This window comes from Blennius ocellaris, assembly GCF_963422515.1.
Source record: "Blennius ocellaris genome assembly, chromosome: 5".
Taxonomy (NCBI): domain Eukaryota; kingdom Metazoa; phylum Chordata; class Actinopteri; order Blenniiformes; family Blenniidae; genus Blennius; species Blennius ocellaris.
In genome coordinates, this window is record NC_137654.1 from 22757339 (window position 1) to 22773208 (window position 15870).

The window sequence follows — 15870 nt, forward strand, 5'->3', positions numbered from 1 at the left end:
TGATTTGTCAAAACTTTACAAAGAACCACAGGAGAGATGCTTTCAAAATTTCTTTAGATTCTATAAAGTGTCTTCTTATGGTTTTCTTTGGGTTTTAATGATTTTGTTTTAACGTCAGATTGTGGTGTCTGACACCGGCCCCTCCCAGGTCTTCCAGACTCCAGGTTGGGGTCCATCACAAAATGCAATGTGTTAAAAATGGCAACTCCTGCTTTGGTCTGGACCAGAGAACCTTATCACAAACCTTAAAACATTATTAACAACATCAGCACTTTTCCTCCGCATGGCTTCTGTTATTATACATCAAGCAGTGGAGCTAAAGACTTTCCAAGCCATGACAGTGACAGACATTTTTATTGGAAAGTAAATATCCATTAACATCATTCAACACAGGAAAAAGACAAAATAAATAGACAAAGAAAAGTGACATGTGTCTGGCTCTCCAACATGGTGCTACTGTATCTGCTGGAATTCCAATATTAGAAGATGTAAAAAAATCTTCACTAAAATATGAGAAAATGTCTGGTCAACTAATGCAAAAAACAAACATAAATATTGCTTTAAAAAATGCAACAGAAAATGGTTTGGATCTTCCAGATCGGAGGTGGAGCACATTCCTTCACACATGATGGCCATTCAGCAGATATTAAAAGTTCATCTTTCATGCCAAAGTAAAACAATAAATTAATACATACAGTGTATTTACCTTTCATCATAGATCCTATCATCATGCATTACTACTGAAAAGAATCATTCAAGAAGAAGGAGGAGGTCAAAAGTAATTATGTGAACATAAATAATCAGTCATTCATGATTGAAACCTCTCAGATCGCTGTGGAGAAATTCCTTAACCAACAGCAATAACATTTAGCATCGTCAAAAAGTATTTACCATTCAAACTGCCAGCAAACGTCAGACACTGACAGGATGGAAAACGTGGATGGACATGATGACTGGAGGTTTTCTTTGTGTGGAGGAAATCGACATCTTTACTTGAGCAACATAGAGGCCAGAAGAGACATCCAAATGCATAATCGATTTTGACAATCAGTAGTGGTCTTTATGTCACCCTCGTTCCCAACAGAGTTGAGGTAGGGGATTCAGTTCAGTTCCTTTAAATCAGTGCACTGTTGCTTTGATATTCGTCTTTATGGATTCACGGCATCACCGCCTTCGAGTTCTCCCTTTCTCTTGCATTATTGTGTTCAGAAACCGAAATTAATGAACCCAAAGCCCTTTTAAGTAACTCCCCAAGTTAATCCCTGAAAGGCGAGCAGTGCAAAGCTACTTTCCTGCCTCCAGTTGAGAGCTAGTCCCCCTAATCGGCTGGTGCTTCGAGCTCTTCCTTTAGTCGTGGTACCTGACGGTCTTAGCGTCCCTTCAGAAACCCGTCCAGCATGTAGTCTCCCTTCTCCGTCAGCCAGTAACCAGCCATGGCCGCGACTCCTCCAATGAAGATGGCCGTGAAGACCATGTCGCCTTTCGCGGCGAGTGTGGCGAGGGCACAGATCACAACTCCGAAGAACATCTGCTGCAGGACGAGGACCTCGTCGTCCGTCATGTCGTCGAACAGGCCCTTATCCGGGTCCACTGAGGACAGAAAGAAAGAAAAAAAACTTCACCAAAGGTTCTGTAACATGCGTTTGTACTTTTACTGAAGCCGCCACTCACCAGGAGGCTTGTTCTCGACACAGATGCTGTCTCTTCTAATGAATCCATCGGCACAGTCACAGTGGAAGGAGCCCTCTTCATTGATGCAGGCCTCGTTGAGTCCCGGACACGCGATTGCGCGCTCACTACATTCATCTATATCTATGAACAATACAATACAGTATGAAACGCATTAGTAGACAATTAGAGGTTGAAGGATGTATTTAGGACTGCATGCTTACCAAGACACTTGGCTCCCTTCAGCCTGTAGCCACGAGAACATTTCTTACAGCGAGCAGGGCCACTACCCATGCAGCCGACACACGCCTGGTCGCAGCCTGCAGACATCAGACAACACTTTCAACCACACATGGAGACGAAGTGCTGCACTGACAACTGCATCAATGCGTCATACCGAGGAAACTGTGCAATCCCATGAGGTAATCGCATCCACAGTAACTAGTCAGTTACAACAATTACTCATTATATTAATTAGGAAAAACACTTTGCCCAATCGAAACAAATGGCAATCATTTTTGGGAGTGAATCCAAATGACATTTTAAAATGTTTATGTAACAGATCGTTTTCTTGTTTCCGTGCTCTAACATTAATATCATTGGCACAAATTATGAGGCTGTCTATATCAGATGCAAGTATGAACATAAAGTTGCGACAGCAGATCCATTTATGACTTCATAAAGCATGAAACCAATGTCTGTCCTGATAATAAAGTAAACAACAGTCAAATTCAGCACAAAATAATAGAGTTAAGCCTTTACTATTTTAATGTCTGGAGTATTAAAGGGAACATTTGTATTCCGGAGGAAGTTAATTTATCATTTCAGCCATTTTTCAAGCAGAATAATGAGCCCAGCCTGCTTTTAACTTCTGTTATTTAAATTTCCGCTACTTCTTTTGGTTATTATGCAAAACAAAATGCATGATTTGCAGAGTCCTTGACCCGTAGTCGGAAAAACGGACTATTTATACACTCCAATGACTTCTAGCAATTATTTAACATTACGAATGCTCCTATTTTTTTTTTTTTTTTTTAATGTGACCCAATGTCTGCCTCTTATCATTAAAAAAAAAAAAAAAGAAGAAAATGTTCATTGTGCAAAGAAGTGGCATAATTTCAAAAGGAAAACTTACCTCTGCATTCATATGATCCATCCGTGTTGTGACAGTAGGTGTTTGATGGACAACGAGCGAGCTCTGTGCCGCACTCGTCAATATCTGAAATGCATACATGGTGAGCTCAAACAACACGCGACCAGACAGCGGGCAGTTTCCCCCGACATGTGACCAGAGACCTCTGAAGCCGCACTCACCCACACACTTGTTGTCGTGAAGGATCCAGCCGGGTTTGCAGTCGAGGCATTTGTAGTCCTGCGGCCCCGAGCATTTCTTACATGAGTGATAGCATGCTGCAAGAAGCACGAACACAGGTCAGCTGAGGATGACCCCCCCAAACTGACAATCACTTTGAAAAACCATCATCTGAGGCACCTGCACAGGCTCCGATGCTGTCATTGGAGCTTTTCTCCCTGAAGTATCCGTCAGCACAGCTCTGGCACAGACTCCCCGAGTATCCAGGATCGCACACACACTCTCCGTCTCCGAGGCGGGTGCCCTCCCCCTCGCAGCGACCCAGACCTCCGCACACACCGCCGGCTCCAGACGGACACTCTGCGTTGTGATAAACGTAAAAATATTAGATGCTTTGAATTAGCACGGCGACTCTAATTTAAAGTCCCTGTTTTCCATATTTATGAAATCACAATCCAGGTGGAACAGTTGAGCAACAACGAGGGTTTGCTATGGTCACGTCCTCAGTGCTGAGACCAGACAGCTTGTGTTTAACGCTTTCTGTCGGTCTCACCTTTGCAGTCGGGTCCGAAGCGTCCAGGCGGACAGCAGAGTCTCAGCTCCTCGATGCAGAGCCACTCAAACAGGTCCGGCGCCTCCTGCTGCCTGAAGGACAGACCGAGAATTATAACCGGGGCTGACATCACATCTGAACATATCAATACACCAAAAAAACTATTAATGATCTAAAATATTATTATGTTTTAGTCAAACTGATTTTCTGGTCCAGGACACACTTGAAAACAAATAGGTGAATATTGAATCGTTTTTATTTCATTACATTAATGTCTATACTGCTTTATCCAAACCAATTGGGAGGAAATAAAGAGTTTAGCACATCCCACAGTTCATTGTTTGCTTTAAATGATGAAATAAATCAATACTTGCTCATTTATCCAGGTGCCAGAACTTGCATTTGTTTTGATATAGCTTTTATTCTGTTTTCAGTGTAGTAAATTAATTTATCGACAAATCGCCTAATTGCTATTAGGATTTACCTGTGAAACCACCATGTCTCCACCTGATCCTCTATCTGCTCCAGCAGCTGGTTACATTCAAAATCTGCTTTCTCACAAGCAGCTTCAACAATCTCAAGGAGTCGAGTCTCACTGAATACAAACAACAAAAGAAAAATGGAGAAATAAGACATTTAGTCTTTCATTGCATGTATATATTACTTGATACACCAGTGTGTCTGCTATTAACCATCTAAAGACACACATCAAATACATTTCTAACCTCAATGTGCTTCTCTCATTTCAATGAAAGTAGAATAGAAATAATAAATAAAAACATAGGCCACATGAAGAATGATGTCGCCTCACTTTTGACTCCGTGCAGAGAGAACAAAAAACCTCAAACCTGAGTTAAAGATGTCAGGATGTTACAGAAGCAGGTCATAAACGACCATGAATCTGAATGCGTACCTGCGTGCATACTTGGCGAGCTTCTCCTCCTCCCAGGCAGTGTTACCGCCACCAAAGTTCTTGTTCGCCGTTTTCTCCAATCCCTAAAATGAGAGGTACAACTAAAGGCTCTGAATGTGAAGAAAAGCGCGGCTCAAAGAGTTGGTGTTTCATTAAACCCACTGCAGTACCTTGATGAAGCTTTCCGTGAGCTTTCGGCACGTCTGGCACGGTGCCGTCTGGACTCTCACAACAGAGAGCTCTGAGAGAAGCACCAGAGCGGGCAGGAAGGGCCGAGCCCACCACATGGTCCTTCATAGGACACACATATACACACAGTCAGCATGACAAATACCCACACACACACACACACACACACACACACACACACATCTATATGCATGTGTAGAGACTGGTATAACTAACATCACACATGTATATGATCCAAATCTGTATAATATACTCTTAACATAACTATATGGTGCTAACGCCTCTCTAGTGATGCATGATATTTGATTTTTCCACCACACTAGCTTTCTCTGTGACCCATTTCGTCAATGATCAAGCATCAAGGCATCATTATAGAAAGGTTTCAAGAATATTCATTTCATTTTAGCATGAGCATACCAAAAATATCAGGCACACTTTTGGGAGAGGTGATGTCATATCTCATTTCATATTTACCTTCTCATTATATCCAGTGACTTGAAAATATTCAGATATTCTCCTGGAGGAATTGATTTGATTGCAGATCTGTTGTCTTGAGTTTTTCCTGCTCTGCTGCTCATTGTTGTATTACTTTCTTCTTCACTATTGTCAAAATATATGTTTATTTAATATTTAGGGTTGATTTTAAATTACATGTGTCACACAAACATCGCCCCCCAACAGCTTTGTCTGCGTTTTCAATGTGATTGTTTAGTATGATAATCTCTTCCTCGTGGCATTTCTTAAAGGGTTAGATGCATCAGACAACATTTTGGTTTTTGTTAAGGTGTTTGAAGCTGAAAAGGTGTCAGGATTTTAGTGAGTTTTGGGAACTAATCGGCGTCTCCAAAAGCACGGAAGAGCCTTCAGGATCATAGCAGGTCAAGTCTCATTGATGAATCTGTGGAGGTCCCACCCCACACAGTAAACAGGCATTAAGGATCTGCTGCTAAGCTTTTGTTTCCAGACACCTTCAGAGAGTCATGGCTGTTTCTGAAACTCAAGGTGGACCTACAGGATATTAGGCTGTTACAGCTGAGGGGTGTATGCTAAAACTCATATTATGGTTAATAGTCACCAAGTGCTATTATGTTAAGAATAAATTAAATCAGTGAGTGAACAGTGTTGCAAAGTCATAGCTCACTACATATCAAATATTGACATCTATGTACCCTGATATATAGATTAGTTGTTTTCATATTTTGTCTACAATTCATCCTGATTTTCTACTAGATGATCCGATGAAGAAGTACCCTGTTGAGTGAGAATCACCAGATACACCTGCCTCTTCAGTCATCACTTTACACAGAGTGGATTTCTTAACTTTAGTTTAGCCCATTGATAATCATCTGATGGTGAACTCTGCATACATAAACACACACAGCATCCTTTACAGCAATGAGCCCTGAGTTATCGCACTTTATAAAAGATCAGTTGTAGAAAAATGTCATTATCCATCTAGTTTAAGCACACGGAGCATCTCTTGTTAAAAAAAAATGTGGATGAGAAGTTTAAAAATATAAACCTCAAGATGCACATTTATTACTGTTTTGCAATCTCTAAACCAACTCCTGTCACTCGTTTTATGTGTAGTAAATAACAAATGTTGACATAAATCTATGGCGATGATGATTTAACACATTAGCCTCTACGCTGCGGCGTTATTCTGCAAACCTTCTCAAACCAATTCTTCATCACAATAACACTATAAACACTCGGTGAAATGCAATCAACGAGTTACACCCGTGTCCGCCTTTATTTGACGTCACTTTCTTCAGAAAACCTCTAAAAACCCGCAGCCCGGCGTATTTGTGATGCTTTAGCTTCCGCGTTAGCCTCGTTAGCTCGGCAGCATCAGCACCACAACAACTAGCCTAGCATGTGGCTAAGGTCGGGAGCTAACTGCCAGCCGGAGCTAATCTGACTTTAAAGTACGTGAACTCGTCCGCGAGATTCTCCTCGTAGTGATATTTAACCCCCCCTGTGAGCCAAAACATGTGCTTTCATTGTGTTGCTCTTACCTTCGCTGGATAACTTAGGGCAGTCCGCTGCACCACAGATGATTGTCTGACTCCCGGCTGCTTCCTCAACACACCGGTTCACATGTTGGGACACTTCGAACGCTTCAAACGAGTCATCTTCAGCAGAGCCAGACACAGTCTGCGTGGCTGTGCAGCTCGGTGAACCAGTGGGTGAGTGGATGAGTGAGTGAGTGGATGGATGAATGAATGAATGAATGAATGAGCAGCTTCTAGCAGCCTCCGTGTTTTTTTCCACACAGGATGTCTACTGGCACCGCCCAAACATGCAGGGAGGGACTCCGATCCGTCCGCAACAGCCCGCTGCACATCCTCACAAATCTATGACTCACTTTATCGGATCTAACATTTTTAATGCATAATTTCACACAAGGCATATCAGTAACTCCAATTCATACATGTTCAATTCATTTGAAGTAAGTATATTTTAATTTAACCTAACTTTATTCTTGTCCTGATCAGGTGCAGGACAAGAACTCCAAGAGACTCATCAGTCCGTGTCATGATCAGACTTTGAAATAATTGATCAAGTCATCTAATTTGTATTCTTTCTCCCATTGGAATGATTTGTGTTTTGTTTATTTACTATCTGCAGAAATAATTGCCCCGCTTGAGAATTTAAATGATTGTTGAACATTTAATAGCCCCACCTCATTCCAATGCATCCCCCCTTCTGTTGAATTATTGTGTTCTCTATCTTAAACCTCAACTCATATTGATCAATGGTACTTCAACAGCAAACAGGACCAAACAAATTGAAACACATTTAATTAAGGTAACAGCCACATTTGCTAGTTATCACATTCATGATAATCTTTATTAAAACATTTCCTTTTGAATGTTTCTATTATTTTCACATTTGTGTTCACCATCAATCAGTCAGTCGATTTTTAGTTACTCCAGCTTTCAGACAATAGTGGCAAATCAAGAGCTTCACAAATGATTGAAAAAACAGTATATACACACAAAACACTGAGGGGCCGCTGCCTCAGGACTATTGAACATATAGATAATGGAAGATGGAAATGTTAGTTTTCATAACACCAGTTAGAGACGAAAACCCCTGAGGAGTAAAATGCGGTGAAAATGTTGATTAAAACGTGTATATCAGTATCCACGATACTCTTCTGTCATTACATCAACAAAACAATCACCTGGTCTTCATGTTTTTGTACCAACTCATACAACTTCTGGATCCCGACTGTGTGAAGGCAGGAGCCACCGTGGACAGTTTCACCGGTCCATCACAGGACAAACACTCAGTCACATAAAAGTCCCAACAGCTATAAATAAAATAAAAGTCTCAACAGTTGCCCGGTGTGAGATTTGTTTGGATGTTTATGTCCAGTCCTTCAAATGACATTGTGCACCAGACTGAAGTGGGAATACTTTTACTTTGGTCCAGTGCAAGGAATCACACCGTAACTATGAAACTACTTTATACTCTTATTTTGAGCTTTTTCATTTGAAAAACGTCCAACTTCTTTGAGCCCTGTTGTCAGACCCAGGCCACCTCCTTGCCCCTGGCGTCCGTGTCTGGGCTGGATGGGGGGGGTTATGAGACATGTCTGCAAGGGGACCGTTTCGCCGGAGTCTTCTACTCCCACACCAGCGCAACTCTGGGACACCCCTGCGAGTTGCAACACGTTTGTCCCAGCTGAGAAACCTGACAGTCTTTGGGCCAGAGTGCGTGACGCCATCCTGAGCCCACCCGCCCTTTTCCGTCTGGCTGATGCTGTCGCCATTCGTCGAGCCCCAGCCAGTTCAGTCAGGAAACCCAGGCTCTGGGAGGGAAGGCTGTAGACATGAAGGCCGCGGAAGAGCTGAGGCAGCGGCCGGAAACTGCCCGGAGGTTCAGGTGGGAGAGACTCAAACTGCACCAGCATGAACCTCTCACCGGCACGGCCCTGTAAATAGTCTGCGAGGATACAGCTCAGCGAAGCACTAAAGACGTCACCGCACGGAGAAGAGGCAGGGCCGCTTCTTCCTCCCTCCTCCTCCTCCTCCTCCTTCATGCTCTTCTCCCTGGCCAGGTTTCTTTCCCAGCCCCGTGACCCCCATTCTTCGGCCCTCGTCCAGGTGGCCTGGGTGAGGACCAGCACCACCTTGCCGCCCTGCCTTTGTAGTCGGTCCAGTCGGGAGTGGAGCCATGGCACGGGGCCCAGCATGCCGAGCTCCGCCCGGCTCCACAGGTCCAGCGACACACTGAAGCCCAGGGCCTGGAGGCTCGAGCCCAAGTGACACAGCAGGCCTGGCAGACCCCTGTCGTCATCGGAGGAGTACAGCAACAACACGTGGCCACCACCCACAGCGCCTGCAGAAGATTGAAATGGCTTTTATGAGTAGTTTCTACAAATTACAAATACTGCATTTTTGCTGACGAACAATACAGTGTAATTCTGGACCATAATACTGTCATTGGTATAGTGGTGGATGCGACGATGTATGGCTTTTTGTTCTGGTTCTGTTTGAATTTAACTAAGGATCAATAAATCATCCATCCATCCATGGATGGAAGCTCATTCACCACATGCTCTTTGTGGTAAGTGCAAAATTCGATGTTGTAATCACCTTTTGTGTTGTCATGTCACTTATATAGCACAACTTCTGCAGTCTCAAAGCATTTAATACAGAGTTAAATAAATGTGGATGAACTGTGAATAGTTGAGACTAGTGTCTCCTACCTTTAACGTCTTCCTCCTTCAACCATCTCCACACATAGCCTGAGTGAAAGACGCAGTTCACATTGAGACATTCGGTTTGCTTTCTCTTAATATTCAATGACTCTCAGTTAGAAAGCTGACCTCTGAGGATCCCTTGTATAAAATACGCCCCAAGAACAGCCAGAAATATCAGCAGTAATCCAATGACAAGCGCCAGGCCCCATCTGGAGTGAGAGACTGGAAAAAAGAGGTGTCAAACTTTCACTCTAATCAAAGTTGTTAATAAAATGAGGTGTGCCACTGTGTTATCACTAAGTTTTCTTTATACTTCTATACTTCTTTATTAATCTGGACAAATATTAACAGTCTTACTTGTGAATGGGCAGTGTGGCTCCAAGTATGACTTCATCGCTTTTATATGTATCTGAAAAGAATTAATTGAGATTTTAAAACACAAATTGACACATGAAGCATTATACTAGACACACAGTGTGAAGTAATAAAAGAGTTACCTGAACACAAAGCAGAGGGTGAGACGACACGTTGAACTCCCCTGTTTGCTGAAAGATTGAAGAAATATGAATGAATGAAAACTATCAGGGGAGAAAAAAAATGGATCTCAAAATTCACGCAAACCAATCATATTGAAATTATGAATTTATTTGTGATTCTTGTTTGAGGACAGTATGAGAGTCAACCCATTTAATCCAGCTGCCAATGTGGGATTTGTTATTAAATATAGAGGGGTTCCTTGGAGTAAATCTGTACTCTCTACTGTTATGAGCAAGTTTAAAAAGTATTAGATCAACATGAGCATTTCTTCTTGATAATGTGTCGAAATAGTAGATGGACTAGTATTAAATTCAATAACCTGTGTTTTGTTTTCTGAACTAATGAGGCATGCGAATGACTTGAATAAACATAGATATCCATTTCTTGGATCATTTACTCAGCCAATGTTTTACTTGCATAAAAAAACTATTCAAATCCAGTATCTATGTTTATTTCATGTGAGAATGAAATAACACCTAGAAGCGATTAAGCACCGTACATTAGTTTGTCAGATTGCATAGAGAACACGGCCACTCTCACTAAAGCTTTTTCTTCAGCTGGTCACGTCATTTTTCAAGTGTTTTTGTTTGTCAAATTGTAGGAAAATAATCAGTCACCTATGACTGCAGTGTTCAACATGCTTTACTGCAGAACTGCATGTTGGGACATCGCATCTTTGTGCACCGGAATATCTGAATAAAGGTGTGTTTCGTCTGCTCCGTCCTGACGTCACCACGACATTTGATGGGATCCTGTATGCTTTGGCACCGCGTGCAGGTTTTTCCATGGAAACCCTTCCTGATTTAACATGATCGTGTTACAGAACTGTCACTGAACTATTCAAACATTGAAGATATTTACATTGAGATGCCATTCGGAGATTGTGTTTGCACCTAAAATAACACATTTATCACAATTTATAGTTTAAAAGCACTGAAACCTGCACACATTTCTCCATTGCATGTTTGTAGTACAAATGCATTCAAACATTTGCAAAGATTGTACCTTGCGCGATGTGTTAGGTGTCTGTATGAAAACGGACAGCAATCGAATAGTGTCACCTATTTTAGTTTTTTTGTGTGTGTGTGTGTTTTCGAATTATAAATCAGGAGCGCAGACCAAACGTTAGAAACATTTTCAAAAAATATGGACACAGGCACAAAACAAGAGTGTTTGTGTTATTGTGAAAAGCTGAACTGAAGGTATGTCTTGTCATAATTTTAAAGAATTTCAGGAATTCTGCAAACATACATAATCCAATGTCAATCAGAAGTATTTCATCTTTGTAACTGTGAGGTGTAAGAAAAGAAAGTTACATACGGTTCTTAAGGCCACAGGGAGATTTGAACAAATTACTGTTGGTACCTCTTTAAGTGGGAATTGAAATTTTTTTTTGATGATGTGGGGAAGGAGGATGAGTTGATCCAGGGACTCATAACAATAATAATAATAATAATAACAATAATGATAATACATTTAATTTGAAGGCACCTTTCAGGTCACGTAAGGTCACCTCACAGAGAATACAAGCATAGATCATAAAAAGAAACAAAACATACAACCAAGTGAACTTAAGCACACAGTGTCCAGTTAAAGTGTATAAGCAAGTTTGAACAGGTGGGTTTTGAGTTTAGTCTTGAATGAATGTAATGGAGTCTGACTGTCTCGCGTTGCCCCGCCCCCCGTCACGTTCGTACCCAGTGTCCTCTGTGCGTCGCTCGCCAGTCTGCTTGAAGTTTCTGCCTGGAGCCTGTCACCTCAACACAGTGACCTCCGGCGAGGTCCTTCTTGCAGAGCCACACCTCGGTGTCCAGCCTGCAGGGAGACGTCACGTTCCAGGTCAGCCCTGTGCCGCCCCCCCTTGTGTGAGACTCCTCCATGGACACGGTCACATTGTGCCACATCCTTTGAACTGCATCTGGAAGAACCAACAATGTTATTCTGAGCGGCTATGCAAGCATTCACCCTCTGCCTTTAACCTAACCTCTCTCTACCTTGTTGATTGTCGAAAGGACAATATTTCCTTTGAAGGCCACTTCCCGTCCACCACACCTGTGAACAGATAAGGTTTCTTTAAACCACACTTTGTTTAGCTTTGAAATGCTCCTGTTTGATGATCATATTAGTTACCTTGAAGCACAGGCATGGCACGACAGAACCTGCTGAAATGACAACCTCTTTCTCGCCTTTGGGCTGCAGAGATAAGACAAAGTCACACAGGTGGATTGAACAGATTGACAGGACAACATTGTGTAGATATTTAAGGACCAACTGACCCATGCAAGGACCTCTCCAGCGCTCTCATTCCAAACCATCTGCCACAGCACCTCGTCTTGTCTGACATCGGTGTTTTCCATTTGCAGTAGAACCCCATTTCTCTGAGAATCTTCCTCTACTCTGAGTCTGGGAACTGAGCCAGAAATATGTCACTCATGGAATTGATCCAGGATCTGCTTTTACAGACTAACAACAACAAGATAGTATGAAGTACAAGTTGCAACAATTACCATCACACTTCTTAACGGTGCCTTCAAGCCTCATGGAGCAAACTGCAAGAGGGGACAAAGGAAGTGTTCAGTGACTCTTCAGCTGTCACCTGTCACGGTTTCTTCCTCACGTCACGCCACAGCGACTCACCTTCTATTAAACTGGGAACTGTGACGTTTTGGATGATCATTGTTCCCTTCGAATATGCTTGGACCACGACCGGACTCTCGAAATTCACTTTCTCTGTCAACAGCAGCTGCATTTGCAACAAACGGAAACATATTGTGAGAAACAGCTCCTCCGCTCAGTCATTCCCGCGAGCACGTTCGAGATCACCTCATGTGTGGACTGCTGAGACGCCGCGCCCGTAGTGGAGTGTCTCGATTTAAACTGGAGAGCTTTACAGTGATCAGAGGTCGCCGGGGAGCTGAGACACAGGTTTACTGTAAAACGGAAGAGTGAGATGAGCAATTCAACAGCATGAAGTCAAAATGTCAGGAACTGTGTTAAAGTAGAGACCCGGTTATTCTTCTAGGAGGCAGAAACTCACCACGTCCCACTGCCGTTTGCTTCTGCTCCTCTTCATCGCTGTCGTTTCCCGAATCACCAGAAAAATCTTCTCCAGCATTGATCTCTGCAGCGAAGCGTGTGACAGAAATTATATCTTTATTTTCATTTTTGTGTCCTTCGTGTCCTACGGTGACCTTGTACGACTCAGAGAGAGGATTGCGTAAATGAAACTTGTAAACATTTCTGCATTCCACCTGCAAAAGAATGTGTGTGTGTGTGTGTGTGTGTGTGTGTGTGTGTGTGTGTGTGTGTGTGTGTGTGTGTGTGTGTGTGTGTGTGTGTGTGTGTGTGTGTGTGTGTGTGTGTGTGCGTGTGTTCCATATGAAGTCACATGACCTCACACACTTGTCAGGAAGTGTTCTTTCAGATAAATGGCATCAGAGACGAGGAAGAAAGAAGATTTAAAATAAAAGTGAAACAATCTTGTGTACAATCGTCAGTGAGGAACTAAAGGACCTGAAAAATCAAAGCAATAGTAAAACAATGACTGCGATGAATGCTTATGAGCACGCTATTACTTAAGAAATAGTATCGATATGAAAATTATGGCAAAAAGACAAAAGCAACATGATCACCAAGCAACAATGATAACTTGAAAAATAAAGAAATATTTCTTTATAAATAAACATCTGGTCATTTCTAAAGCAAAGTTGAAAATGATACAAGCGATTATATTAGGTCTATATCTAATGAAGATTCATTTTGACTTTCAATGCTAAAAAATTACTCCTGTTAACATGAAGTGACATTATTGTGAGAAAAATGCTGATAACAGCAGAGTGTGTGTGCAAAACTCCTGTTTGAACTTTAAAGTCGCTTTTGTAAAGAAGATTTAAAAAGAACAGAGCAATTTCCAACCATTTGAGAAAAAATCTGTTTACATGTGGGGTTATTTTTTTCACAGGGCTCCTTGTTTCATTAAAGGAGCAGCATTGTGAATAGCGTGCCATAAAGTAATATTACTCACTGTTTTTGGTATTAACAAGTTAGTAACTGATAGCTTTGCTCTGCTCTTCTTTCACTGGACACACTGGTTTTTATGGAGTTATAAGGAGTGATCCCTTATTTTGTATCGTAACGTTTTGCTTCAGGTCTTTGACAAAAACTTTATCAGACAAATAATACAGTGACAAGTTAAATTACATTTAATATAATACAATAACTTTTTACGTTCAGTAACGTAACTTCAAGAACTAATTTCATAACTTTTAGTAACTTGCAAAGCAATACTGGAGAAGTTTTGTGACATTAAGCAGAGTACCTACAACTGAGATTCTGACAAGGTAACTCTATCACGCAGTTTGACGGTTATCAAAATCCCCAGCGCGTCACTCAATCTGATTTACTGCAAAGTCACCTCGGAGCCTGATGGCGATTTGCAGACAAGGAATGCAGTCGTGTTTTTCTGAGCAGCACAGGACGACTTTCAGCTGCAAATGCGTGACTTTTAATGGCCCACGTGGATCAGGCAGCGCATCGTAGAACAACGAGCCTGTAAGGAGAGACGTTTAGACAAACTGCACATTTAACAAGAAGGCCGATTATGAAATAAGATGCCCACACATCTACCTGAGCTGATGTGGCAGCGGGCCAAACCCTGTCAGAAGACATAACAGCAGAAGAGACAAGTGAAACCAGAATACTGACACTGTTTTAGATAAAGTGGGATAGAACATGAATGGATGAAGGTGACACTTTAAAAAAAAAAAAAAAAAATTTCAACTTAAAGTTCGGCAAATATGCAAAAATGACTTGCAGCAAAAACAAGCAATGGTATGTGTTTGACAATTGACATTCTTTAAGGTGCCAAAAAATTGTCTTCCTGCTTTCCTGCATTATGAAAGTACTACAAAGACTCCTAGTGTTTTACTGCATGTTTGTGCGTGTGTGTGTGGGTGACGGTATTTATGTAATTCTTGGCCTATCAGATATTACTGCTCAGATACTGTAGCAAATGTTGTTTTTAGTGACATGCACACACGTTTGTTGTGTGACTGTTTGAACAGGGTCTTCTTCATTATGATTGTAATGAGTATTGCTTTTTTTTGTTTGTTTTGTTTGTTTTAATAACGTGAACTTGAACGTCCTCAACCTGCAGGTGACCTTTCAGATTCTACAGGTGGACGCATCATACTGGTATGAATAAATGCTTTACAGTCACTATTCCTTCCTGCAGTTAATTCATTCACAGGATGAGTTTTGGAGACACGAGGAAAAAATGCAGATAAAATTCAAGCTGGCGTCCTTGGAAATGGAGCAGTGGAGTAAAGTGTCATGCTGAGACACAGTGGTAAATAAGTAAGGGACATTAAACATTGATCTCCTTATTTTCCTCTCCTAACTCGAGACAGTGATCACATTTTTGGTTTTTTTTCTTATTTTTCTTTACTCAAATCCTCCCTGGTTTTAACTTTTTCATTTAAAAAGTTGTACCCAAACCGCCGATGAGTGTGTGGTTACCTCGCTGCAGGTGAGCTCAGGTGGGTCTCTGCGGATCAGGTCCAGCGCGTCTTCTGCAGCGGCCAGCAGGACGCAGAGGACCGGGAGCAGCCGGCGGAGAGCCGCCGCGCACATCTTACAGGGACGGTCCACCGTTTCTCTCCCGTTCATCCGCCGCTTGCGAGGGCCCACGGCATGACCGGGTCTCATTCCCACCGCGGATCCACCAGTGGCGCACCGCGGAGCGGCTCAAGGGATACGGTGCGCACGCCCTCCCGGTGATTGGCACATTCAAGGGGCGCGGTCTTTTTTTTTATGTGCCTCGCGCTCAGGTGAGACAGCGCGAGCGTGACACCTGCATGGCACCCTCGGTAAGATTAGAAGACTGTGACATTAATATAATTTCATTGAAAGTCATTTAAAGGCCAAAAGCACGCGAGTTCTGTGTCGATGAGCAGAAATAAACGTCACTATTTTAGAGTGAAACT

The 15870-nt window shown here is 42.2% G+C and overlaps 2 protein-coding genes across 2 annotated transcripts; both read right to left on the minus strand.

The window, feature by feature from the left end:
* Positions 1-873: 873 nt before the first annotated feature.
* On the minus strand, positions 874-6766 carry creld1b (cysteine-rich with EGF-like domains 1b). Its single transcript, XM_080496449.1, has 11 exons — positions 6654-6766; positions 4617-4737; positions 4447-4529; positions 4018-4128; positions 3534-3625; positions 3161-3340; positions 2983-3078; positions 2804-2887; positions 1893-1988; positions 1672-1812; positions 874-1590 (listed from the first exon to the last, which is right to left on the minus strand). The coding sequence occupies exons 2-11, from the start codon at positions 4731-4733 to the stop codon at positions 1370-1372; spliced, it is 1221 nt and encodes a 406-aa protein (XP_080352575.1). The 5' UTR covers positions 4734-4737; positions 6654-6766; the 3' UTR covers positions 874-1369.
* Positions 6767-8169: 1403 nt separating this feature from the next.
* LOC308130524 (interleukin-17 receptor C) lies at positions 8170-15592 on the minus strand (the record flags this gene model as incomplete). Its single annotated transcript, XM_080496927.1, is given in 16 exon segments — positions 8170-8223; positions 8225-8985; positions 9356-9394; positions 9476-9571; positions 9707-9758; positions 9847-9894; positions 11584-11804; positions 11881-11938; positions 12017-12079; positions 12163-12296; positions 12394-12435; positions 12524-12629; positions 12698-12816; positions 12924-13007; positions 14513-14540; positions 15404-15592. Coding segments are annotated over 16 exon segments (2094 nt in total).
* Between the last annotated feature and the right edge of the window lie 278 nt (positions 15593-15870).